General features: G+C 41.2%; 1 protein-coding gene across 3 annotated transcripts in view; it reads left to right on the forward strand.

Moving 5' to 3' along the window:
* Positions 1 to 577: 577 nt before the first annotated feature.
* PRDM16 (PR/SET domain 16) overlaps positions 578 to 26995 on the forward strand; it is a 431446-nt gene continuing 405028 nt past the window's right edge. For all 3 annotated transcript variants that reach the window (XM_030537608.1, XM_030537605.1, XM_030537606.1), the window contains exon 1: positions 578 to 1682. In XM_030537608.1, the coding sequence (XP_030393468.1) occupies positions 1646 to 1682 (37 nt within the window). In that variant the 5' untranslated portion in view covers positions 578 to 1645. The remainder of the gene's footprint in view (positions 1683 to 26995) is intronic.

Genomic DNA, 26995 nt, shown 5'->3' on the forward strand with positions numbered 1-26995 from the left:
ATTAAATCCTACCTTTCAACCTTCTTCCGTGACCATCTGACCTGGCCACTTGAATTAAAATAGTGCTTTCTCCGCAGTCAAAGACAGCACATCAATCACCCAGCTATTTACACTTCGCTCCTTTCTTCAAAGAGGATCTGTCTGATCTGTCTGTGCCTCCACTTCCGGGGATCACGGACAACTCCAATGTCTAGGCAATGATCACTTAGGAGTAGCAGTATTTTTAATATTCCCAAGGAGGCCATCGCTATTATTATCTGGCATCCAGAAAATGATTCTGCTTTGGTACCTAAAATGCAAAATCATGAGACTCATCTTTGCTCTCTCCAAACCAGGGTCTTTACTACTCCTCAGAGCCCCTTCAGTGGGATGAGTAAGGCTGAGCATCTCTCCCATCCAGGAAGGGACAGCCTCAGAACTGGATGGCCCAGTCCAGATAGGAGGTCGAGTTAGATTATTTTTTTTTGGTGGAGCGTGGGGGAGAGAAACGTATAGAAATGATATGGGATCCTTCTGAAATCCAAACTCAGGTACCTGCCAGAGCTTAGAATCAAAAAGACACAAATGAAGACTGGACCATATGTTTCTCTTTAACCCAGCATCTTAATTCTCAGTCTCTTTTAAAAACACCGGCGAGCTATTTTTTTAACCTTTTAACATATTATTTTGTCTTAATTGTCGGAAGGAAAAAAAGTGCAGAAACACACACGCCAGATCGTACAGACTGTGTGACTGCATCTTGTGCTACCTGCAGCCGCTCTTGGCTAACAACCCAAACAGAATTCCAGCTCCCCTGCTAGCAACATCAAGGTTACATATATATTTAGCATTATTGGCCATATGCAAATGTGCACAGCATAATAAAGAAAGGACCCTGATAGCAAAAGTGCCACACATACACCCCAAGCCTGAAAAAGTGTAAAACTGGTATTTGAATATTTGAATTAAAAATTAACACCCAAAATGTTCAGCAGACATTCTCGTTACGGCATTCAAAAAAAAAAAAAAAAAAGGGGGGGAATATCCGTGTGAAAACCATTACATGATCGCATGGCGCAAATCCCAGATAATGTTTTTAAATAGCCACGCAAACCTCCGAATTCAAAACATAACCCCCCCCCCAAAAAAAACCCTGTCTGTCAAAGGAAATGTTACAGTAAATTTAAAAAAGTGAATTAAAAAAAACCCAAACAAGCCTGTTTAAAATATTCGCAATTACAGAACGACACCCTCTAACAACCTCCGTGCTACAACATTGCTATTAAATAATAGTAATAATTAATAATAAATAATCACCTCTTTATAGGATGGTACCTTGATCCTTAAATATTGTCCAGTGTGTAAGGTCAGTGTGCGAAGGGTTAGGCTGAGTGGGTTGATTTTTCTTAAAGGGGCAGATCAGAGAAAGGCTGTGATGGTGCGGGGGGGGGGGGAGATAAGTGATCTGAAGAAGAGGATAGGACCAAAAAACCCCCTGATGGTGATGAATACATTGGAAAGTTTTTTTGGCCCTGGCGAGGGTGTCAGATTGAATGCTCTGTGCGCATGTGCGAAGGTGTCCAAACTGACAATGCTCGGGAGATGAAGATAGTGTGTAGCTGCTTCTGGGCTCAAGGAGGAGGAGAAGAATCCACAAGCCGACAAGATGAGATCCAAGGCGAGGGCGAGAAAACTGCCCAAAAGTAGGTCCTTTCTTTCCCTTCTTCCGCTTCCAGGGTCCCCTCCCGGGTCCCGCCGGATCTGTGCCGCCGGAGGGCTGGGCGGTGGGTGCTGCTGCGGGGCAGGAGCCCCCTTTTCGTGCCCGTTCTCATTCCTGGAGCGGAATAGATGCGAGAGCCCTGCTGTCCACCCCTTTTTTGTGTGTGAGCGCGGAGACGGCACTGGGCTCAGCAGAGCGGCGGCTGGCACTTTCCTGCGGGCTGGGGGTCTTTCTCGCACCCCACAAGAGCTTTGATGGGGTTCACCCCGGAGGAGCTGGAGGAGAGCGGACATGGCCAATAAAGGGGGGGGGGGGAGAGAGAAGCGAAAGTTAGCTGCAAAGTTGACGAAAGGGGATAGCAACTTTTTTTTTTGAGTCGTTCCAAGTCTTGTGAAATAATATTCCTGGCTTTTGAAATAGTGGGCGCTAGAGATCTGCGTTTGGCACTAGCCTTCAGGATCCAAAGAGACTTAACGTTTGAGAGAGAGAGAGGGAAAAACCCCACTAGTCTAAGGGACAATTATTGAGGAGACAGAGAGAGAGAGAGAAGGGAAGAGAATTTGTATCAAAATGGATCCTTTCTCACTAGGGTTTGGATTCGCAGATTCCTACGCTGAAACTGAAAGATTTAGACTCTCAGCTGGAGGGGAGGGGGGGTTAAGGTATGGGGGGGCACGACAAGGTGGTGTCTTTCTATAGGTTGTGATTTTGGAATGTCAACTCCTAAGTTTTGCGGCAGATTTTTCCCCAGCGCCTGGACTGGTTCTTCTTTCCTTTCTTTTTTTGAAAAGCTGAATTTTCACACGAGGAGTTGGGTTGCTGTAGGAAAAAGGGTGGTTTTATTCCTACCCCCACCGCTTCCACCTCCTTTGTAGAGCCCAGCTTGAAATACCTGCTGTGTTTCCTAGCTGGGTCGATATTAAGGTATTGGTGCACTAGGGAATTTAGGTACCTATTGAATCTGTCAAAAGCTGCGCTTTTTTATTTTGAATTTTTTTTTTTTTAGTTTCTGTTTCATTCTGGCTTTGTGCAAAATATCTGGAGACTGTAAGTTCCAACTCATTCTCTGTACTACTTCCATTTGTATTTGGATACGTTTACAATAGTGATGTCCGGTTTGTTTAAACGGGGGGCACTTTCACACTGAGTCTTTCAGGACTTATTAATACTTGGAAGTTACAAGAATATATGGGATCCGAGAGCTGCCCCCTTGCATGTAAATACATTTTTACCATAGGTCATGGCAGTGCCGAGGTGAGAGCTGTTCAAGGTAAGCAGAGTGAAGTTTGTAAAAGCAGCAAAGAATCCTGTGGCACCTTATAGACTAACAGACGTTTTGGAGCATGAGCTTTCGTGGGTGAATACCCACTTCGTCGGATGCATGTCAAGAGTGAAGTTTGTATCTCAAACCTGGGGAAGAGGAATTAGATTCTTAAATGGCCATGCGATAGGAAGGGGAAGAAAACTAACTCGTATTTTAGATTTCTTTTATTTTGTAGTTTAAACGTCTAATTTTCCAGGTAGATGAAAAAGACATACAAACACCTTACTATTTCCAGGGATTATTTTGTAATTCAGGTGTATTATTATGTACCATCTTTACTTTTTTTTTTATTTTTCACGGCCAGGGGATATTTTTTTCCATGGTTTACCGAGTCCAAGTCCTACCTCCACCCAGACAGTGGTTTTCCCCCTTCTTTCGGTTGGAATTGCTCTTCCAAATTTTCAACAGTTCTGTCCGAAATCAGAGTACGACTCTACACAAAGGCTTAATAATAAAGCAAATTGCATTTGTCCCGTAGTTTGCTTCCCTTGGAATCATTGCAAAGTGGAGTGAGAGTCCTTTTCCCACAGTCGCTGAAAACTGACACTTCTAAACACTTTTATTTTTAAAAGGACAAACTCACACCCGCAGCGCCAGGGCAAGGCCCGGTAACTTACCTCTGAGGTTGTATTTTTTCAGTATGCTCCCTGAGGACACCCAACCGGCCCACCTAGCTGTGTGCATATGTGTAACACACACACAGTTAGAAATGTGGCTATGTACACACACAGGCGTGCGTCTTGCAATGTACGTGGGCAACTTTGAGTGCATTATTAGGGAAGTTGTCTTGCAATTAATACTGTGATTTTCCACCCATGGTTTACAGCCTCGCATTAAAAAAAAAACCCCTAAAATACCGAAGCTTTTCTTGCCTTTGCCTTTTCCTTAAGGAGCTGGACATTTTTGCACGGGCTTTCTTTTTTTTTCCTTGCCGAAGAAGCGAGGCTGAGGAGAACGGAGTCGTTTTTATTTTGCAGTTTAGCAGCTCTAATGGGAGAGTGTGTGGTGCAGATGTGAATATCTAGTTCTACACACCCAGTTATACAGAATGCCCCCACCTTGGTTTGACTAGAATTGGGTGTCTGCAGCAGCTATCCTGCTGCTCCCACCCTAGAGGCGCCCATGGTGGGAGTTTGGGAAGTGAGTTTCTGCAGCTGAAGCGCTAATGGGTTTTCAGAGCCCGGCTGTCTGAAGCGCTAGCTGGGACTTCTCTGCCTGGAACAAGACACTTCGCTTCTGCATTAGGCGCTGCTGCTCAAACACGGCTCTTTCGCGCGAGCACGAATGCGAACTGGAAGTGTCTATTCGGAGGGCTGAGCTCTGATTAAAATCAGGTGTTTCATACAATACACGGCCCGGCGGTTTATGGGGTTTCAGCCGAGGATTTTAGGGATCACAGTTCAAAACAGTAGCCCAAAGCTACGGTTTCCATCTCCCAGGAGGATTTATTTGCAAAACAGATTATGAACCTACAGGACATTGTGTATCGAATACAGTAGGCTATTGATGTTCCCACACGTCACACAAAACTCCAGCACACACTTTCCCTAGCACACCTCTGGATCCGCACTCGTTAAGCCTCGATCCGATTAATGTGTGTTTGTAGTTATTAATACTCCCATATATCCTGTGGTAAAGCGATACACAAATCTTCTGCGGACTTGGTGTGCAGGCTAGTGGTGTACAGTATATTAAACACACAATCGGTTGTAGAATTTCATTTCATTGGACAATATTTTAAGCAGATGTGAAGCTCTCCTGGGAGTTTGACTCTATTACCTGATTTCGAAAGGGGCTGGGGGAGTGGGGCAGGTTAGAGAGAAACTCTTTGTAATTTTACTCTGGCTCACAAGGCGAAAGGCAAATCTAAAAAGCTAAAGCAGTCCTTAGCTAGAGGTGCAAATTGTCTGGGATCACTTCAGACTATAATTTATCTATTGGGATAGGAGCCTCTCGGCTGTAATAGCTGTAAATCAAAAGATTAGGCTTTATAATAAGATGAGTAAGGGCCAAACTGCGGAATTCCACAGCCAGAGAAATGAAACACACTCACTTACGGTATAATATTAATCTTTGCGTATTATAATATATAAATATATATATTATATGTGTGTGTACACACTGTCTGCGTGTATGCACAGAAGCAAGTGCATATGCTAAGCGCCTTCAGAATCAGCCACTTGCAATGCTTTCTGTATTTTGCAAAGTATTTTCAATTAATGTTGCTTGCTTAGGGTTTTTTATTAAGATATCTTCTGTTCTAAAGCCCTCTGGTACTCGGCGATCTGTTAACCCTGAAGGAAATTTCAGCTAGATCATCGGGTATAAAAAAAACAATGTCGAATGTGCCTCTTAATTGTTTTTCCAATATGTGCGGGTGTGTGTGTATATGTCTATCTATGTGTGTGTGCATCATATTTTAATAGACCTAATAGTTTAAAAAGAAAACCAACAGTAAATAATATGGGAGACCCTTTCCCTAGGACTAAGAATCTCTCTTCCATAAATGAAAATGTGATGGGACGGGACATCAGCTATTCAGCTGTTAACACATTTAAATCCGATTGTAACGCACCCGACTTCGACTGGCTCCATTTCGAGATCATTAGATTACTTGTGGAGGGTTCCCACTGGTTTGATTTTTTGTAAAGGCCCTATTCTAAATAAACATCCATGTTGGAAAAGGATGGCCAACCCTTTTGCGTTCACATTTGCTTTTCATTATTAGGAACATGACAAAGTTAAAGTCTGAGGTTTGAGTTCTAGGCGAGGATATAACAGTCTTCAGAGCTGAGCTGTGCTGAAGTATTTCTTAAAGAGAACTGGTTGCGAATCCAAACTCTCCCTTGCTAGTTCCAGTCAAAGGTTTTATAGTGTTTCGTATTACGTATTATAGGGCTTCAAACCTCGCTCTTTAAGAGGATAGATTTGGCTTTTCCTTTTATTATTTTTAATTGGTGGTTCATCTTCATGTCTTAAAAGTGACCTGAAGCCTGCAACCTCCCTGGCCCCGTCCGGGCAGATCAGATTCCCAGGCCTAGCAATGCAAAAAACGCTCAGGGAACTCTACTGTTGCAAGAGAGAGTGCTGCTGTTTTTCCTCCATGGGTCCCAGCCCGGCTTGCCTGCGCTATCTGACAGAGGGGTTTTGTGGAGGCAGTTTTAGGAAAAATGTCTGCGGTGCATGGCTTTGGTTAAGAAGTCTGGGTCTCCCTCCCTCCCTTCCTTTTGGTTTGGGGCTGGCTCTTTGTGCGTGCCCCCTCCGAGTCCCTGCCTTACACTAATCTCACTCTTCAATCTCGGAGCACTTTCAGTGCTCACTTCCCAACCAGCTGCCATAGCAATGGGGTCAGGGAGCAGGCAGCCGGGGGGACAGTGGGGGGTAGACATGGGTGGACTTCACTCAGCAGAAGAGCCTAGGTGTGAGGGACGTGCCTGGAGGTGCGCGCGCGTGTACAAATGCACGCGTGTGCACATTATCCCCACGCGTGTTGTACTTCTCTGGAGAGCTAGTTCCTGCCTCCAGCTCTTCTGATGAGGCACAGGGGACGTGAGAGGCCAACACTTCTCGTGCTGTCTCTCTCTCTCTCTCTCAAGAGTTTTATTTCAAAAGCAAGCAGTGCCCTATGTTGTTGGAGTAATGAAGGCCGAGCTGAACAGGGCATACCCAGGGAGGCTGTTTTGCTATTTATTTATATATTCGTCCCCCACTCGCCCGCTTTCTCATATATGTAAATACAGCGATTTCCAGTTCAATAGGTGGCCATCTCACTTCTCTCCCGTCACCGTCCCAAGTACCCTAGCGAACCCGCGTCCCAGGCTGGGAGTTGCACAGAAAAATGCATCTTTATTTCCTCTTCCTGCAAAGTCTCTCTCCTCCCCCCGCCGCCCAGCGTTTCAAACCAAACCAGGAGCGTGTCTCTGCCGGGTGGACGTGGGGCGGCGTGTCCGCGTGGGGAGAAAGTCGGGGATTTAAAACACGTTCACACGGGGTGGGGGGCAGAGGAAGCATGTGGGAAAGGATGTCAGACGGGCTGTTTGGCTCAGGCCGGTCGCAGATGTAAACGGTTCCGGACAAGATGCCAACACTATAAATTAAACAATTTGTTGTCACTTCGATTCGGGGCTTGCACGTGAGGCGGCGCGGCCAGCTGCGGGGAAGCCGGGTTTCCACCGCCCGGGTCCCCGGGAGACTAGCGCTCGGGGCGATCCACAAGTAGGGCCGTTCCCGAGGGGAACGAACATCCCCCCCCCACCCTGCAAGCGCCGCGCCCACGGGGCAGCTGGCAGCTCGCGCCATCATTGCTGGTGGGTTTTGGGGAGGGGGAATTTAAACCCGACAGGAAGGGAAGCAAACCGGCGCGAGCCCAGAGTCCCCCCCTCGCTAGAAAGTGTCTCTCCTCGTTTTCTTAGCTCACTCCGGGCATGGTCGTTGCATAAAGGTCTTTTTGTGTCCTCACTTTGCTGAGGCTCTTTGGCATGTAAATACAAACAGGTGTAGCCAGCCACTCCGGAGGAAGAAAACGCCGGGCAGGCGAAACACCTTTCTCCCTGCTGCCGGAAGCGTGCAGCGTGACCTGCCTCCCTCCCCCAGCTCCCAGGTATGGAAAGCAGCTGCCTCCCCAAGGCTCCTCGGCACCCAGGGCACGGCACGGCCAGTCCCGGCCCGATTCTGCAAGCGCCTCGTCCATTGCCCTGCCCCAGGAAGGCTCCCTCCCAAGCCCCCGGTGCAGATCCAGCGCTGGAGAGGGGCGAAAGCGAGCCCAGTTCTTTGCTCTCAATGACAGCTCAGAGCAGCCATGGTAATTAATAGAGCCACCCAGCTCTCTCCGCCTGGCTTGGTCCAACTGGGAAGGAATCTGATGCTTGTGTTTGTGCAGGGTGCTAAATGACGGGGGGGGGGGGTAAAATGTGCCACTGGGCAGTGGAACTAAACCCACTCGTGGTTTTTTTTGTTTGGTCCCCAGCAGTCAGGGAAACCTCGCCAATAGTTTCTTTTTACTGTTCCTCCGCTGGCTGCTGCTCCCCAGTTTTATTCAATTAGGCAATTAGGAGCCCTTGGGGGGTTCTGCTCTGGTAATTAAGGTGATGGATAATTAGCGTTTCAACAAAAATTACCCAGGATTTAAAATCTTTTTGATGAATTTAGGTAGTTGGAGTTTTTAAAATCCCAAGCAGCGTTAAATAAAATTGATCAGAATTTTTGTTTTAATCCCATTGGCTAGATACGTGTGGAAGCTGCAAATGGAACAAATGCACCCAACTGGCCTTCTCTCTGCGGGCCCAGAAAGAAACTTTTGCCAAGTAACTAAAGCCTTGATTATTTGACCTGGGAGTTTTTTTATGTTGCTGAACTTGTCCATAGATTAACAAGATTTAAGGTGGCAAAGTATTTTTCTGGAGCTGAAAAAGACATTGCAGATAAAGATTTAATGTAGCTGTATAACAACATACCTGGTGCATGGAGCTCAGTAAACCATTCTATGTAGTTTGTGTAGAACATGTATTATGCACACATCCCTGCAATCTGTATACATTATCAAGTTTGTGTGAATATATGGGTATAATGCAAATATATGAAACACACACATTATGTCCTTATCACTACATAGGTACATACCTTAACTGTATCACCTGTGTGTGTATGGGGGGGTAAAAACAGAACACGTGATGTAAAATGTCTTGTGCTTATATCTATACAGGCAATGTTAGTGTACACGGATGTGTACATCATGTATACATGTGTATTGATGTACACATGTGCTATGCACATGTCACTACTTATGAGTATCCTACCTGCAAAAACATGACCACTCTGTTTTTAAAATCTACACCTTTAAAAAAAAACAACAAACTTCCCTGTGTGTAGGTTTTGTGTTGAACCTGTTGTGTAAAACTCCAAGCAAACCTACAAAGGGAAAGTGGGACCATTTAATAGGCTATAAAAAGAAACAAGAAATAATACAATTGCAACTAGGGGTTTCTCTGGACAAACATCTGATGGAACAGCCTCCATTAGGATGCAGGGATGAATAAAAAGTCACTCATTTTCCTCGAATGTGTTTTCCTCCCCCGAGCAGGAATAATGATGATAAAAAATATAATGGAAAAAGACTTGAAAACAAAGAAGTTTTCAAAGCATTAAACTGGAGCAAACCAGGCATACCTGAAATACGTAAACTCTCCAGTCATTCCTGGGCGAAATGCAATGCAGAAGCTAGGCTTACACTGCTTCTGTGTTGTGAAATTCATAGCTGTCGCTCACTGTAATAATATCCCAGCTCTTTAGTTGGACGTAACCATTCCGTGACTGGTGATAAAGGAATGCTCTAGCTTGCCTGCTGCATAGAGGTTACACCTGCCTGCATGGGCTGCACTGCTGGCTTCATAAATAGGTTCAATTGTTAAGTGAAATACCTTAAGCATATGACAAGGGAATCTTCTGTTTGAGAGGGAAATATCCCTCTATGACACGGCTCTGTAATGTTTGCAAAGCACTCTGAGATCCTCAGAAGTAAAGACCCTATTGAGCAAAAAGCATTATTATTGTTATTATGACTATTATTATTATGGCTTACGTATTTTATAAAAGCAGTATAATGCTCAATATAGTGCTTTAAATCCAAAGGCCTCAAGAAGTTTGCAAACATTAAGGAGTTTGTCTCAGCAGCCTGCCTATGACATGGGGATTGTAATTATTAATTTCATTTTACAGGAGGGGAAACTGAGGCAGAAAGAGGTGAAATGACTTGTCCAAGGTTTCTCTCACACAGGTGGTGGCTGAGCCAGGAAGGGAATTGAAATCTCTCCAGGCCCAGTTCTGTGCTTTAACCACAAGACTTTCCTTTTGATTAATGTTCAGTGTTACTATTCTATTTTTCCAGACATGGTGAACTTCTGATAAATGAAATTCTTCTGTAGAAAAATGAAGTAACTTCACTATAAGATTCCCCTATTGTGCGTGGGCAACAACAAATGACAAAATCTAGAGGCCAGGGGAAGCCTATGGGCTGAAGGCCTTCACTTCTGCAAAATGAGGCTGTTCCATCTTTCCATCCTTGAAATATGTAGCTGCTTTCACAAAATATTTTTGTGACCAGCAAATCAGAATCCAAATGCATATTTGCAATGGTCAAAACCTCTAATGAACAATAGGTTTTCTCCTTTGAATTTCCAAAATACATATTTAAATTATATAATCTATTATTGGTGAGTAACCAGCATATCAGTGTAATTTTTTGTCACCAACAGTTAAGAATAAAGCCATCTGAAGAGTATAGACTAACAAAATTGTTCCTTAACTCTGGGCAATTAGCAACCCCTATACATGTCTATTCCCGTAAATATGTCAGTGCTTCACAGAATCGTTTAATCTTTAATGTGTGCTCTCCTGGAAGAATTGCATGATCAGATAGGTCTCTTCCATCTTTACCTGTGATCTCATAATCTCTTGTCTGAAACTGTTGAATTGCCATGGTGCACTTTCATGGGCTTTTTAGTGTTGTTTGTGTTATGGTAGTGCTGAGCAGCCAGGGTCCTGTTGGGCTAGGCAGTGCTCAAATGTATCATAGAGACAATTCCTGTTCTGAAAAGCATTTTTTGTGGCTCTTCCTTCACTGGGTGATGTGGCCCTCTTCACTGATAAGAATGACATGTGAATTTCCCCTTCAGAATGAGCATCCTTCTCCATGGTTTTGCATTCAGAGTCATGTGACCCAAAACAGGTTGATCACCATCTTTGCGATCAGGAGGAAATTTCCCACAATAAGGTGCATTATGTGGGTTTAACGTTGTTGTTATTAATTAGGGGCAGATCTGGGTTCCTTAGCTCATGTTGATTAGTACCTTTTTCAGTAAGGAGTTCTCCTGGAGTAACGTATGTCTCCGTTTGAGAAAGGGGATCAGAATGTCATCTGGTAAGTTTAAATACCACCTGACGTTTTCACGGTGCTGTTTAAAACATTCGTCGTTGGGTAGGAAACTGGACTAGGTGGAAGCCTCTGTTTGTTTGCACGGGCTACCCTTGCAGGCTGCCATGACAATGTGCCTCAATGTGGCCTCTGAGGGTGAGCTGGCCATGTAGTCTCTTTGTCCGCTGAACCCATGATCTCTCTGTTGAGCTGCCAATAAGGCCAATAGGTCGTGATGGCAATTCTCTTGTGGACCTGTTATCAATTAGAAACTGGACTGAGATGGCCAAAGCACTTCTGATAACCACTCTTCTGTGGCTTATGGGATGGTAACTTTTTGGTGTCTCTTGGCCCAGTGTGTGGAAAGACTCTGCGTTCCACCAGCCACCCAGTTTCTGTATTATTACAAGGAAGAAGCAGGAAGGACGAATATCGACTCTCTAAAGAGAAGTGTATGTATAGCTATTATATGTAAAATGTCAGACCAAAATAAGCTGGAGGGTGATGTGTTTTCCTCCTGACTGATTTAAATATTTCAGGTGTTCTGCTTTTTAAGGTATTATTATGGGGGTGGGAGGGAGGGGTTGTCTGTCAAGTTTTTCACCAAGACATAATGCCCTGGCATCAGATATTAGGGACAATTTAGCCATCATTACTAGATAACACAACTAGCCCATTTGAGATATCTATTTGCTTAATAATTAACATTCTGTACCAAAAAAGGGGGTGCGGTGGGGAGAAGTCAGACTCCAGAGAATGCTCTGCTTATTTTATATCCACTATAACTATTTCTGTCCATGAAAATTGGCTTAATTATATCAATGGAATGTTTTTTTTTCAATTCTGTATGCAATTAGTCCATCTTGCTGGCTGCAATTTATTTTAATAAAAAAATAAACCAGTGGTGTGTTCAGTTCCTCAGCCCCTAGGGACAAATGCGATTGGTGTGTTTAATTTCATTAACTACAATGCGGCCTACTGGAAAAATGTATAAAATCAGCTTTATACAGCTTAAACACTGGCATTTGAAACAAATCATTATTGCATTAGCTGTCACACTGGTAATTCTAGAATCCAGGACAAAAATATTATAGCTGTTTTCATAACCCTTTGCAAGTATACTGTTAAAATAATTTGTAATCATTTTTTAAATCTGGCCTGGTGCTTTTAGTGAGAATATTTTATCACCCCCAAAGAAGGCTGGCTATTCATTATCACATGCACATTTTATGAACTGATTCCTATGTTGTTTCCAGTTTAGAAAATCTGTTTCTCTTTCCAAAGATCCCAAAACTGAAGATGGCTTTTAGCATGCAAATGTGATTCTTCCTGTGCGTGTGGATCTTTTTTTAACTGAATGTATGTAACTGCAGGATTGCAATTCCAGCTTTTGGGAGTGAGGGGATAGGGGTATATTTCCCCAACAACATAAGTCAGAAGGTGAAGCAAGTTAAGCTATTGTTCCAAATGCCCCTTCCTGATGGTGTGCTATGCAGTATGCATTGCTGCATTGAACATGGTACTGGCATGTAGTTTAATGATATATTTTTCTTGAGAATCCATGAAGAAGTATTTTTGGGCCTAATCTTCCTTATCTTAACTGATGCGGTGTTCCCTGGGTTTCAGTGGAACTTCTAATATACGTAGGACAATCAGGATTTGGAACTTCACGTCTTGTTTGCTGAATTTTCCACAATTAATTGATCTGGTCTTGGTATTTTTCAGATACAGTTATTTAGCCACAACACCATCCTCCCCCTTATTTAATATCTGTGCATATTTTATTTGAACACAGCTTAAGCTTCCATAGTGTCGTCATTATGTGCTGGTGAATAACACTCCATTTTAATGCTGTGTTTAGTATGAATTAGGCATGTGCTTTTCACTGAAGTTGAACTGATAAAGAGCTTATGATGAAAAAGGAAAGTGGGGCTGATCCATCAGCCCCATGTACTAGCATTGATGGAGCTGATTTAAACTAGATGAGAATCTGGCCCATGAGACTGTGTATAAAATATAGAAATATTGGAGCATGGATGGCTTCAGCAAATTTTCTGTTAGCATCTGGAAATCAATATACCAATAGAGAAATGTCCTTTTTTATTTATAGAATGATCAGTCATATGATCTCAGCGGAATTTACATGGATCCCTAGTCTCTGGAGTTGCCTTAGCTTCCTTTTAAAAGCAAGAAACAAAGTAATGGTGTACAGAGGAAGTGACATCTTGGACACAATTCAGCTGTTCTCTTGGACCCACCATTTTCTCTCCTCCTGCTGCCTTAAAATAGTTACACATCTTCTTTTCCTTATCACTTAAACTGTGCGTGTTTCTAATAGACATAAGTATGTGGTGTGAAATGATCTCTAGGCTTTCATAGTGCCACCATCTCTGTGATATCTACTTGCCAAACTGTGGGATGTCAGCTGGGAGGTTGGTGCTCGTTAGCATTTGGAAAAGTGGTAAGGATTGGCCCTTTCTTCATGCAATGGTGGTTAACAACCACTGAAATGCGGTTTGGCTAAGTGTGTTCTCACTTGAGTGAATGAGGTGGGTGGGGATGGAATGTCCCATTTCCAGCATAGGGAGTCTATCAGTCTGGTTGCATCAAATTCCAGGATGCTCAGATTTGTTGGCACATCCAGGGTCCTACTTATTGTCGTTTCCTTACTGATTGTGCTAGGATTGGTACTTTGGTGGCATTGATACTTGGGTATTGGATTGTTGATCTCAAGGGGGAAAAGGTTTGTCTTGTTTCCTGCTTGGTATAAAATAACAAAGTTGCAAAAAGAAGCTAAAAAATGGTCTCTAACTGATGGCCCAGATGAGCAACTGAACCCTAAAAACGGGTGGCTTTGCGTTACTGATGGGAGTTGGTGTTTAAATGTAGGTGTCTCCTTGTAGGACTGCGCCTTTATCCTCTACGAGGACGAACGAGATCTTGAACTGCTGTAATTTGTGGGGACAAAGTGTGTGTGTGTGTGTGTGTGTGTGTGTGAGGGGCAGGGGGGGAGGCAGGGACCTAGGTTGCATAGAGAAACAGGGACTCTGCACAGCTCTGTTGAGCCTATAGACTACAGATCACTGCTGTGGGGAGGTTCTTTGACGCAAGGTTGGAAGGACTGAGACCAGAGAAACAGCCTGTTTTATGATCAGGTTCACTGAGGGTGGAGAGAAGATACTTTCTCCTGAATGCTGCGGAGATCCTCCTATGCAAAGTCTATTTACTCTGGCCATATGCAAAAGGCCGGGATTGGCCTGTCCTCAAACAAGCTAGAGCTGTCCTTTGACTTCATGGATCAACTCTCTGAGTCTGTGCTTTGCAAGTTAGAACATAAGTGTCTTTTCCCCCTCCCCAGTTATTTTTCTTGAGGGCCGGCCTTTTTGGCTGAGCAGAAGTGTGGAAACTTGGATGAAGAGTTGTTTAGGGAGTGTGGAAAATGTATCCCATTCTGCAAAGCTGGGACTTGTGGGTGTGTTCTATGCATTTTAAAAAGGAGTCCTGAAAATACCCAAAGAGTATGGTCAGTGGGTTAAGGGAACAGGAATGAGATTTGGGAACCTGGCTTCTGTTTCTGATTCTACTTTTGATCTGCTGTGGGACTCTGGGCAAATCGTTTAGCCTCTCTGTGCCTCTGTTTCTGCATCTGTACAAGAAGGTGACAGTGCTCACCTGTCTTTCAACCACATTGAGATCCAAGGATGAAAAGTGCTATACAAAGTTTATTATTAATGATTTATTGGCCTGATACAGCTTCCATCAAAGTCTATGGAAGCCTTTCCACTGACTTCATTAGGATCAGACCCTTTCTTCTATTGTAACAATTTCAGGTTACATTGTTTTCTCTCTTCTAAAATGTCTTCTAAGGAATGGTTTGCTTTCATGCAGTTTTTGCTCCTTGTTCTTTTTTTTTTTTTTAAACCTTTCACTATAATTTGCCATTGTTTGTGCTCCCTGAGGAGAGGGCTTGCAGGGATCACTCATGTAAATTAAAATATAAGTTTTAAGAAATTGCTGTAGTTAAGGTTCACAAATGGTTTGTCATAAAACGGCATTACAAAAAATATTTTTCTGTGTATAGATAAGCACTGGTTACATTTTATATTTTATAATAGAGTCATGAAATAAAGAAATGCACAACCAGCAAATATTCATATATGTACATATTTATTTTAGAATTATCAAATAGAAATAAAATCAATTTTAAATCCCTGTGTGGCATAACTATATTTAAACAGCAGTTAATGCCTCATGGAAATCTTTTACTCAGAAACAATTCTGCTCACTTATCCCATATACAGTGAATGAAAACCAGATCTTTGTTTTTTGTGGCAGTTCTTAAACTCTTGCTGTTTTTCTTCCTTGAAGAATAATTTAAATTGATTTGATTCAGATTTACACCTGCAGAATTCAGAGCAGAATTTGTCCACAGTCTATTTGTGACATTGCAGTTTAGTTTATTAATGAGATGAGATGATTTTAACACACAGGTTTGTTAGGATTAGTAGCTGAAGATGATCTGCTAGGAAACCCATGACCTCCTTATGTATGTCTCCTTAATAACAAAACTGAGAGAATGCTGCTACTTTCTCAACAATTGCAAAACATGTGATATTTAAGATGAATTGTCACTAAACAGAATATTTGATATGTCCATTTCAGCCCTTCAAGATTATTTCAATGTTTTCATTCAATACCCTGCTTCCAAGGTTTTAGATCATTGTACAAAATATTCCTCTGAAATGAAGTGTGTGTGTGTGTGTGTGTGTGTGTGTGTAACCAGAAAATATAATTCTGGATTCTGTGCCCCAACTAATCCACATATCAATGTCTATGCAGAATGAAGGATATATATGGTACTCTTCAAGCTACAAAAGTAAAAGGTGTGGGGTGAAGGGGATTATTTCCACTTCAGTGCATATGTTTCTTTTTTTCCCTGGAAAGAGTGTGTGTGTGTTGAAATTTCTGTAGCTCTTTAGCCCCTAATGCTGAGCTAAATCTCTTTGTATTTGAAATAAGTGTCGAGTGGTTCAGTGCAAGTATTCTAACAAATATCCCCAGCCCATGTTCAGAAACTTTCTCATGACAATATTTTCATAAGCACATCTGTAGTCACATGATCTAGTAGCCAATATGATACATAAATATTAATTTACATAATAGCTCTTTCTAGTCCAGTGGTTCAGAAAAAGGAGCATGCATGTTTTTAAAATACTTATAAATCCATATTTACGCAATGGTCTTTAACTGCCTCTTTAGAGGCACTGGAGTTTATCAGGTCCATGAAATTTATTGTTTCAGAAATAATTGAAATTCCCAGTGACTTATTTTGTATTTCTTTTCAAGTGGCTTGTATGTGGAGTTTCTCACCGTAGTGTTTGGGTGCCTCAAAACATTAGTGAATTTCACTTCTCTACACCTCTGTGATGTAGGGAAATAGCATTATAACCAGTTTACAGATGGGGAAACTGAGCTACAGATAGATTAATAACTTGCCCAAAGTCAGCAAGAGTTAGGCACAGATGGGAATGGAACACAGATCTCTTTGAGAGCCAAAGCCAGGAGAGAACCCTCTATATCAGCTTCTCTTTAGGAGCTGTTGCTGTGTCTGGGGTGAGTGCACATCACCTACAGAGGATTACTTTATACCGTGGATCTTCTCTCTAGCCTGAGCTTCATTTATAACTAACACTGCAACCGACGCACTCCATTTGATCTGAACCCTGTTGAATAAAAGTCTTTCCATTGACTTCACTGGATTTTGGAGCAGTCCCTCAAGGCATTGACCAGTTCTGTTTAACTGTGAACAATTTAACTCGTTTCTGAGTCCACCGTAAGCAGGTTTCTCTGTATGTAATGCTAGTTAAATGTTACCTAGCATGGGTTTTGTGTAATATATCTGTTTTCATGGAAGAAGATGTCTCTGTGTCCTCCTCTAAAGTGCCTTTGTAAAGTGACGTAGCTTTTAAAATATTCATAAACAAACATGATTGTATCTCTAATTTTAATAGAGCTATTAACGTGTCCAAATCTTCTCAAAACAAACACAATGGAGTAATATGTTTTGTCACCATTTCAGATTCCCAGCACAGACAAATTTGAAAAAAACTTGCTTATTCTGCTCAACATGTTTCATTAACTGGAGACAGATAAAGAGCTTCCAGGATCTTTCAGCTTTTGGGGTTATATCTCGCTCTTTTGATCTCTCTGACAATATCAGTTTAAAGAGCTGTATGGGGGTGTTTTGCCATGTGAATAAGGATAGGTTCTCAATCCCCCTTTTCTTTCGTTCACTCCCATTAGTGAAATTTAAATCTGTACAAGTCTGAAGTGAGAAGAATCCAAGAATGAACACACACACTCGTATGTACACATGTATGTATAAAAGATTAAACACGGGAAAAGAGAGTGCAGCCATTTAGATCAGCCTTGTGCCTCAGTGTTCACATTTTCAAAAAAATTAGGCTTTCTTGAAAAATTACAGAATTATCCTTGCAGTGTCAGGTTCCAAGATAATGATGTGTCTGTGTGTGAAAATATTAAATTGCAATAACATGCAGAGTGAGTGCCTTTCTGAATGGAGTATTCAGTTCACAGCTTGGACTATACATAAAGCTAGTGAGTGACAGAATACAAATGGTGTCATAAAACATCAGGGGAATTTGCAGCCAGTCTCCATCTTTTTGATCTATATTCTATCTATCTTGCTCGGTCTCTCGATCCATCTTTTGTTAATGAAACAGTTAAACATATTTAATTATTCATCCCTATTTAGTGTCAAGATTTATACAAAAAAAAATTCCATTTTGTCCCTCTTAAAAGAATGAGAAGATCTCAAAATTTTATCTATTAAAATCTGGGATGCTTTAAAATGCCTTCTTTGCACGCCATTGTTTTAACACTGTACTTGCTCGATGCAACTGTCTCCTTGATAACTTCCCTGATATCATGATTTATTTGCAAACACTTTGCTCATGTCTTACATTGCTAGCTTTTTCCACTGAGAGAAAATAGGAACAATGCAGGAAAAATAGGTGTCCTCCAGGCACCAGCAAACCAAGCACGTGCTTGGGGAGGCACAATTTCAGGGGCAGCATTCTGGCCACCTTTTTTCATTTTATTTTTTTATTGTGGCAGCAAAAAACCTAGAGCCGGCCCTGTGTCCAGTTCAGGCACACAGGAGTAATTGCACATAGTGGGACAGATCTCAGCTGGTGAAAATTGGCCCAACTCTGAGATGAACCAGCTGAAGGTCTGGCTGAGTAACATAGATTACAAGGAACACTTTAAAATATTTCTTTATAGCAAAGGCCTGCTGTACCCCCTCCAACTGCAAATAACCCCCACTGAGAGCTACGCTCCTCTGTTTAATGACAGCCTGAAAACTCCAAGCACTCTATTTTTACGGCTACATGGTCTGGAACGTCTTTTTGTGTGTAAAAGGTCTAAATATGGACCCTTTAACCTGCTCCTGGTTCTGAAATGTTAGGTGCGGCTAATGCAACTAAACTGAGACTCTCTCGTTGAGAGATGGACATTCCAGAAATGCAAAGCCCAAAGAGCCTCTAAGTTGTGTCTTTTCCCCCCACAGAGGTGTTAATCTTCACCCTTGGAAGGTTAGGCCGAGTTGCTAAAAGCCACAGTTTGTTATTGAATCTCATCTGCTAATTATGAGGTAGGCGAGGTGGTCAGGATCCATCTCTGCCTTACCACCTGGGTCTTCTCTATTGGCAGCTTTGATAAGGGATCATTCTTTCCTCTCCCTTTACCCAGGGTTTTAAATTGCTTTCCAATCCTGACAGACTACCCTCGTTCAAAGAGAAACGGGGAGGAGGCTGATGGTTATAGTTAGTATTAGGAGTCCATTACCAGAGGACTGATTTCTGTTGGGATCTCATGGGAAATGCCCCTCCTTGGCCCACCAAACAGAGTATTGCATTGTGAAGGAAACGAGCAGGAGGATAAAGGAATCCAACCCCACTTTTCTCTGACAAAGAATCCTCGAGACTTGTATTCAGCAGAAAATGGAATAATATTTCTGAGGTTGCTATAAAAGCCATTTTCTGCTGGGTATTTCAGACATTTTTGTCTGTGCAAAATGCGATGGTGTGTGTGTGTGGGTGGGTGGGTTGTGTGGGGAGGGAATGGGACTTAAATGTGAAATGAGATGTACATAAAGGCATCTCCATGCCAATACGACCATAAATAAATTGTGGATTGTTAGTAATATGAGTCTTTTATTTATTATTTGTATTACAGTATTGAAAAGAGGCCCGAGCAGGATTGAGGCCCTGTTGTGTTGGGCAGTATACAAATGCAGAGTAAGTGACATTCTCAATTGGGAATACGGTTTTGTGGCATACAGTGGGTCACCTTTCAAATGTGCTAGCTTTGCCCTATTAGATAAGGTTCTCTCAGTAGCTGGAGTGTTCCCTTTGGTAAGTAAAGGGAAATTAGGGAATACTTCAAATACTGACATACCATATCTATGGAAAATTGGCACATATTTAAAGGGAACTCCTGTATGTTCTAGATAGGTTGTCTTTAAATATACAGTACAGATCAATAGCTCTGTGTACTCTAGAAAAATATGAAGCAATGGGACATTTTCCGTGTGTGCATAGGAGATAGCTTGTTCATTTTTATTCTTAAGGCACAGAGATCCTAAAAGTTCAACAGATTTAAAGAAGACTTAGAAACTTTTGGAGAAAATGTATATTCCTGATCTCCAAACAAGGCTAGTGTAAGAAAAAGAAGTCATAATACAGGACTAGCACAGTCAGCTGTTATTAGCGGAGGTACAATATGAGAGCTGGCGTATTGGGATTTATGTAGGACAGTGCTCCATGCTAATGTTTCATTTCATACTGTTTGAAAGATGTTGGTACAATAGTGGTATTTCTTCATCTCTGCTTTCTGGGCCAAGTCTCACAGTCCTTATTTAATCAAAATTTCTGTTGGCAACCTTTCTCCATCCTTCTGGTTTTGAAATTCTACTGCTCTAGTAGCATCTTGACACTTGGGAAGAATTAAGTTCAGTGCAGGAAGTGTCACTTTTAAACAGTATAAGGGTTGATCTTTGGAAGTGCCGAGCATTCATTTGCAACCAAAGTCAGCGAGAACTGTCAGTGCTCAGCACTTCTAAAAGTCAGGCCTGAAAGATTTAGGAATGTGTGTGTTGTCAATGGTAGTTGCAGCCTTAAGCCTAAAATTAAGATCTATCTAAAATCAGACCTGATTTTGAAATGCTTTTGCTAGGTCACCCAGATCAAAGTGAATCAATTTTCCTGGCCTACATAAATTATATTTTCATTTCCAGTCTTTTTTTTTTTTAAATACAGTAATTTCAGTTGTCAGAACAAAGTTTACATGGTGAAACACATGGTGAAGATAAGCAGTGATCTCAAAGTTAATGCTGCCACTGGGCCATGTACTCCCAATGGGAGGAACTTTTCTGCTTGCATGTAGAAGGGGGGAAAAATCAGAATATGGTGTGTGTGTGTGTGTTTGCGTGCGCACGCATTTCAGATTTCTGTCAAGCCATACATTTCAGCTTTGTGGGCCACATTTACTTTCATTTTTGCCCTTTGGAACCCTGAACTTTAGATGAGATTATAAAAATCTCAGGGAAATATATGGCCCCTCAAAGATAAAAAATATCTAAGTCTTTCACCTCCAGACCAATATCAGCTAGGTACAATACTAAGAGGTAAAACCAGTGATACAATTGAGGTACTACACTGTAGGATCAAATTTCTACTAACCCCATTGTTCCTTTGGAGAAACAGATTTCTTCTGCTAATACACAGTATCTGGCTGTGGCATCTGGAAAGCATAGTGCTCAGCCTAGGTTCTCAAACAGGGTTCATTAGCACCTCTGGCCACAGCTGGAGACAGACCCATTTCTATCACAAGATGAAAGTCTCCAAGCAGTCTTCTGCTCTAAGGAGAGTTGTGTGCATAACAGCTGTGCATATATGGGTCTATACATATACACCTCTACCCTGATATAACAAGGCCCGATATAACACAAATTCAGATATAATGCGGTAAAGCAATTCTTAGGGCGGGAGGGGGCAGGGCTGTGCACTCTGGCGGATCAAAGCAAGTTTGATATAACGCGGTTTCACCTATAATGTGGTGAGATTTTTTTGGCTCCCGAGGACAACGTTATATCAGAGTGGAGGTGTATCAATATTTCTTGTCTTTTATACCCTTCATTTTCCTTTTGAAACCTTATGGCAAAATCTTCAAAAGTGTCTAAATCCTATTTTCAAAAGCAACTTTAGTGCCTAAGTAATTTTTTAAAAATGGGATTTAGGTTCCTAAATTACTCTAGTTGCCTTTGACAATTTTGCCCTTGATCTCAAAAAAACTAAAACAATAAAATAAAATTTCAAAGTCATGCACGAATTCACTATTGATCAGCCTGCTTGGGCACAGAATACTAGCTTTGCATATCAGTCTGTGCTCGTTCCCAATGGCTAAGGAATGTTGTGCCATACCTTCCCGTTGTGCTGCTGCAAGAGAGAGAGACCCTGCCATTGCTTTTGTTATTGAGAAAGATCCATGTCAGCCATAAACTTTCCCCTCCCCGCTCCCCCCCCCCAAAAGGAATGACTAGGAATGGGGGCAGAATAGGTCAATGCCATGTAGTTTCGAAGCTCATGTGAACTTGGGTTTTCAAAGCTAGGTGAGATCTCTCACAAACCAGGTTTCTGGTGGCGTATAACTAAGTGACAATGACTGAAGTGGTCATAACCAAAGAGAAGCAGAAGTACGTTGACATTTCAGAGAGTATAGAATGTTTCTGAAATGATTGGTAGGAAAATGTGACTGGCGCCATCCTCAACAATTTTTTTATTTTTTAGTAGACAAAGTAATTTGGAATAAATATCCCCACCTACCAGATCCAGTGCTTTCAGCTTTCACTCTTGGGAAATGCAAAGGTGATCAAAAATCAATGTTATCCAGACCTTTTGACACATCCAAAAAAGTTCCAGTTCTATACATGAAGGAAGGTTGAAGTGTGCTCATGCCATCCATACCACTTTGCTCATACCCAATTGTATCTGACAAGAGTATTCCTCCTTAATCCAGTCTTTACATTGGTCTACTGTAAGTAACCACAGTCACCCGTAGTTCTCCAAAAACTTACAGCACATACCAAAACTGGGCGTGCATTTAGGTAGGGAAGTCATCCTTTTCTTTGCTTCAGTAGGAAGTTATGTATAGTTCCATAAACATCTTGGTGGTAAAAAATGTCAGAAGAGACCATAATGTCATATTAAATATATCAATTGGTTATTAATTATTATTTAGCCCATGTTTAAAGTGCGAACAACTGGTTTCTGTAAATCACTGGATTCCTCTGGGGTTCCAGGGAAACTATTTTAATGCCAGTGCCCAGACGGATTCTATTTAGGAAGCTAAAATCTGGCTGCATTTCAGAAAGCGATGGGTGAAGCAAAGAATCCAATGCCATCGAATTAGGCTGACACAAACGTTAAAATCCAGATGTTTGTATTGTTTAGCTGCTGCTTCTCTGCCAAAATAGGTGATAACTGCTAAGTTGTTCTGTTGCTTGAGTAAAAGGTTGCTCAAAACAGGATCTTTTCTGTAAACCTATTGATAGCTCTGTATTTACCGGGGCCATATTTATCCCTGGTGTAACTCCACTGAAGACAAGGCAGTTCCATCAGGGATGATGGCACTTGTGTATGGTAATTTCAAAATCTCTGTTCAGTGCTTACAATTTTAGTGAGAGCATTTTCATTTTGAAGGCCACATTGAATGAATCCTTCAAGAGGGCTAGAATACCTTAGATGAGGACTCTTGGAACACTAAACTGGTTCATGCTATGCATTACATGGCCAGTACCTGATGGGCTTGGCTGTAGGGGAAACCTGAAATAGCTCCTGATGCCAGCTTTAAAAGGCATGGACCTTCCAGGAGAAGGGAAATTAACTATGGAATTTATCTGATAGTGACAGGATAAACTCAAACTCATGTTGAATCTCATTTCCCTGATCTACCAGAATCTTGCAGATTTTCCCTTTTAAAGATATAGAAAGAGTTAGCATTAACACGAAAGTGTAATAAATGCAGAGGAAGAAAGAAAATGAGAATTCCCCTTCATCTCTATACTAGCTTTGGCTGGGGCCAAATATAACTATTTAGAGCATTTCATTCAAAACTGCTTTTCAAATATTAAACATCTAGGAATCATTTTGCCTACCACTAAAATGCACCACCGCTGGCCTGGAAGGTGGCAGATATTTAACTTTGCACATAAACTCTCCATAATAATTTGGAAATGAAGGGTAGAAGAATACTATCAATATCTGAAATTGTAGGGGGGCGGAATGTAGATAGGGAGATAGCCCTTCACATTTACACATTTACAACTTTATCCTTGCTTAAATTCTTCCTCTTGTATTCAGGCATTTTACAATGTGATCTATTAGCCATACATTTATTGTGCATGCAGAACCTCCTATTGGTCTTCAAGCTCACATAGTTGTGAAGAGCTTCTCTGTGGAAGGAGGGAGTTAAAATGAAAAAAAATATGTTCCCACCTTTGAACTTTGACCCAAAACTCAAACATTTGCTGCCATTATTTTTCATTTCTAATAGTCTCTTCCTTTTTAGGCTAAGATAAATTTTCGTTCTTGTGTATTTCTACCCCAAGTGAGAGAAGAAAGTACTACTGTGTTGTCAACTCTTGTAGTAAGATTTGGTGTTTTTCTTAGAACTCCACTCCTGGAGTTATCTGATTTACATGATGATCTCAGGGTTGTTTTTGTAAGGAAGTTTCTGGACCTCATGGTTGCAGAGAAAACGTTGAAACGTGAACTGCCTGCACTTCAAAGGCTCTGAAGGAAAAAGGCAAATAAAAAGAAGCCTAATTTTTTTAATCTCATGATTTTTAAGCCAACTTCATGATTTTCAGGGGTCATGACTCATGATTTTCAAACTCTTGGGGATGGCTGTACAGAGAGACCACCTGCTTTGAGGTTTACAGTTTAAGGTTTGGCCAATCTTTGTAGGCCAAAAATGATTGGGTATTTTGGAGAAGTCCCCAGCCTTTGGGCACTTACCTCAAGCAAATGCCGAAGCTTTTGAAGTTTGCCTATTTGCATGTGGCGCAAGTTTCCCATTTGATTAAACAAATTTATTCTCATCTTAATTTGTCTGTGTTGATTGTTTTGATGAAATATGCACTTAATTAGGTAAAAAATACAGAAACATATTTATGCACAAGATTTATGCGAAAAATGAGAATCCCACTGAAATTTCCAGTAGTGAAGCAATTAAGTAATGGAATTCTGCAATATAAACATGATATAATTCAACTATAAAAATGATGGCTAAGTAATCTTAATGAGCTGACTTACAGCCGCAGGAGCAAGAAAACTTCACCGTTCCAGCTGAAAATCCAGTTTAGAGTAAACTACAGCTGAAATAAGGCTCTGTGAGAAGTGACCTGTGCTTCCAACTATAGCTCTGAATTTCCTTTCTGCATGTACAATATTTCAAACTTGACGACCTGGTAAATGCATGAATAACTAAGGCCGTTGGGACAGTCTTTGTTATGTGGCTTGCATAATGGGGCCGTGATCCATGACTGAAGCCCCCAGGTGCTACTGTAATAAAAATAATAATTATTATTCCCTGGTCTGGTAAATAATCAGTTTGGGAGTGATTTAGAAATAAGAATTTTTGAGAATAGAGTCTGAAGGTTTTTAGGAATTATCAATCAGAGTATGCAGCTAACATTCTTATTAAGTATTAAATTCCTAAAAAAAACAACAACCTTGCACAATTATCAGTTTTTAAAATTCATAATGGTAATTTTTTTCAGAAATGACTAGTCCTTCCTTTGGACTAATAGCTTGCCAAATATATTCTGTGTGTGCTGCAATTCTCATTCAATATTTTCACATGCTGACAATTTAAATCTTCTCTTTGGTGAAATGCAATGCAGTCTGAAAACAACAAGGAATCTCTAATTATGGAGATATGTAAAAAAATCACCTATAACTATCTTCTTTTATGTATTTGCAAAGCACTAACTTCAAAGTGGGAACATGTTTCTGGATTTTAAACCTTGTATTGAAATTTTGGCAAACCTAGGGGCAAAATTTGTAGCTGGATTATTTAAAATGAACCGTTTTTTGTGTAAACTGCTCTCCCCAAAATGGAAGTTTGTAACATAAATGCTTTTAAATCCTTAAGTAGAACAAAGACAACAGGGCTGCTGTAATAAAAATTGCATTTATAATAGCCTGAGTCCTGCTTTATTTTTTATGTTATTTTTAGGCCAGAATTAGTGGGGAAAAGCAAAATAGGTTTTTATTTTGATCAATCTTGGTATGTTTCTTTAAAACCATCTTACAGATTATTGACGAAGCAGTTTGCTGTGAAATGAAGTGCATCCCTGTTTACGGCATGGGAGCAAATTCTGCCAGTTCTGGTTGTGCAAAGACCCGACTAACATTTCTTTTAAAGTTGCATTTTAGCCAAATCCCTGGTGATTTCAATGCACTCTGGCCTTCATACTACATTTTCTTTTCTTTTTCTCATTTCATGATGTTGTTTCACTCACCTTCATAACCGACTAAATAGCACACTGAAAATTTATGATGTTTAAACTTGTAACACTGGAACATATTTTATATATTCTTCACATTATTATTCAGCCGTGCTCTGTTGTGATTAGTTCAAGTCCTAGTGCCACTGCACTGAGGAACTCTTTCCTTGTGGGTAGTTTCTCTTTGCCAAATTGTATTTGCACTTGCTTTTGAGGCAGAGGAAAGGAATGCTCCATAAATCTTCCCTCAGATTAAAATTGGGGGTGCCAAGCCAGTTCAGACAGAAAACAAAATAAAACCCCTTCTTCTAGGCCCCCTACTCTGAACCCTAACCCCAAACTCAAAGGAACGATGAACCAAACCTTTCTTTTGAGACTCAGATATTGTTTCCATTGCCTGCTCTGTGGTTTGCTGGTGCAGTTAAAAATTATCCTGTCAGTGCTAACAGTGGGGATTTAGGGTTAATGTGCTCATAGCATTGATTCCCGCGGCAAAGAAAAGGTAGGGAGGATAGAGTGGACAAAGCTGCTCTATAGCACACTTCCAGGTCAGATATGAGTGAACTTCCAGAGGTTCAGTCTGGACAAATATACAAAAATTTGTGTAAAACTTCCCTACTTAATACTTTCCCTCCGCTGTCCTGGGAATCAATCTGGAAATCTCCTGAAAAACAGACATGAGGTGCTGCCGAGTGGATCAGAATTACTGCCAGAATGTTTACTCCATTCTTTGCTAGGCTTTCTGCTTCTGACCCCAGGAAGTGCTGGGGTGTGTGGAAATGTACAAGAATTGTTAACTGAGCTATTTGGAACCCCAGAAAAGGCTCAGGTGAAAGTTCTCGTTGGTTCTTTCTAGAGCCTCTTGAACAGAAGGCTGTATTTTAAAAAATTGCGAAGTATCTTCTTTATAAGTTGTGCTTATTGTATGCTAAAAATGTATGGGAGATGTCCTGGGCATAATATTTTTTTTAAAATGTCTTTCAGTTTTTCAGATGCAATTAGCCATGTGTGAAAATGTTACCACTGGGACATTAGACCTTCTGACTGTGCTTTCAGATAAAGTACGTGCCTAAATGCTAGCATTTCCCTGCACAATTAAGTTCACAATTGAGGCTCCTTTTTTAAAGAAAAAACAAACCCTATTATCCTGCAATGAGATGTATTATTAAATCAATGGCTCTCTGCATGGGTGCTGAAGTCAATCTATAAGCATCTCCTTGCAGGATCAGGGCCTTGGACCTTAAGAATGCATAAACAATCATAAAAAGTGACTGTGTGCCATTGGTGTTAATGCATATGCCATGGGAAATGCAGCACAGCACAGCAGAGGGGTGTTTGTACTGAGTAGTGGCTTTGTCTTTTATATATAAAAATACTAATTAAAATATAACGTAAAAAACTAAAGTATGCTAGTTATATTTTAGTATGCTGGTAAGGTAAATAAAAATGAAACAAAAGGCAAATATACTA

This window comes from Gopherus evgoodei, chromosome 18, assembly GCF_007399415.2.
Source record: "Gopherus evgoodei ecotype Sinaloan lineage chromosome 18, rGopEvg1_v1.p, whole genome shotgun sequence".
In the NCBI taxonomy this organism is placed as follows: domain Eukaryota; kingdom Metazoa; phylum Chordata; order Testudines; family Testudinidae; genus Gopherus; species Gopherus evgoodei.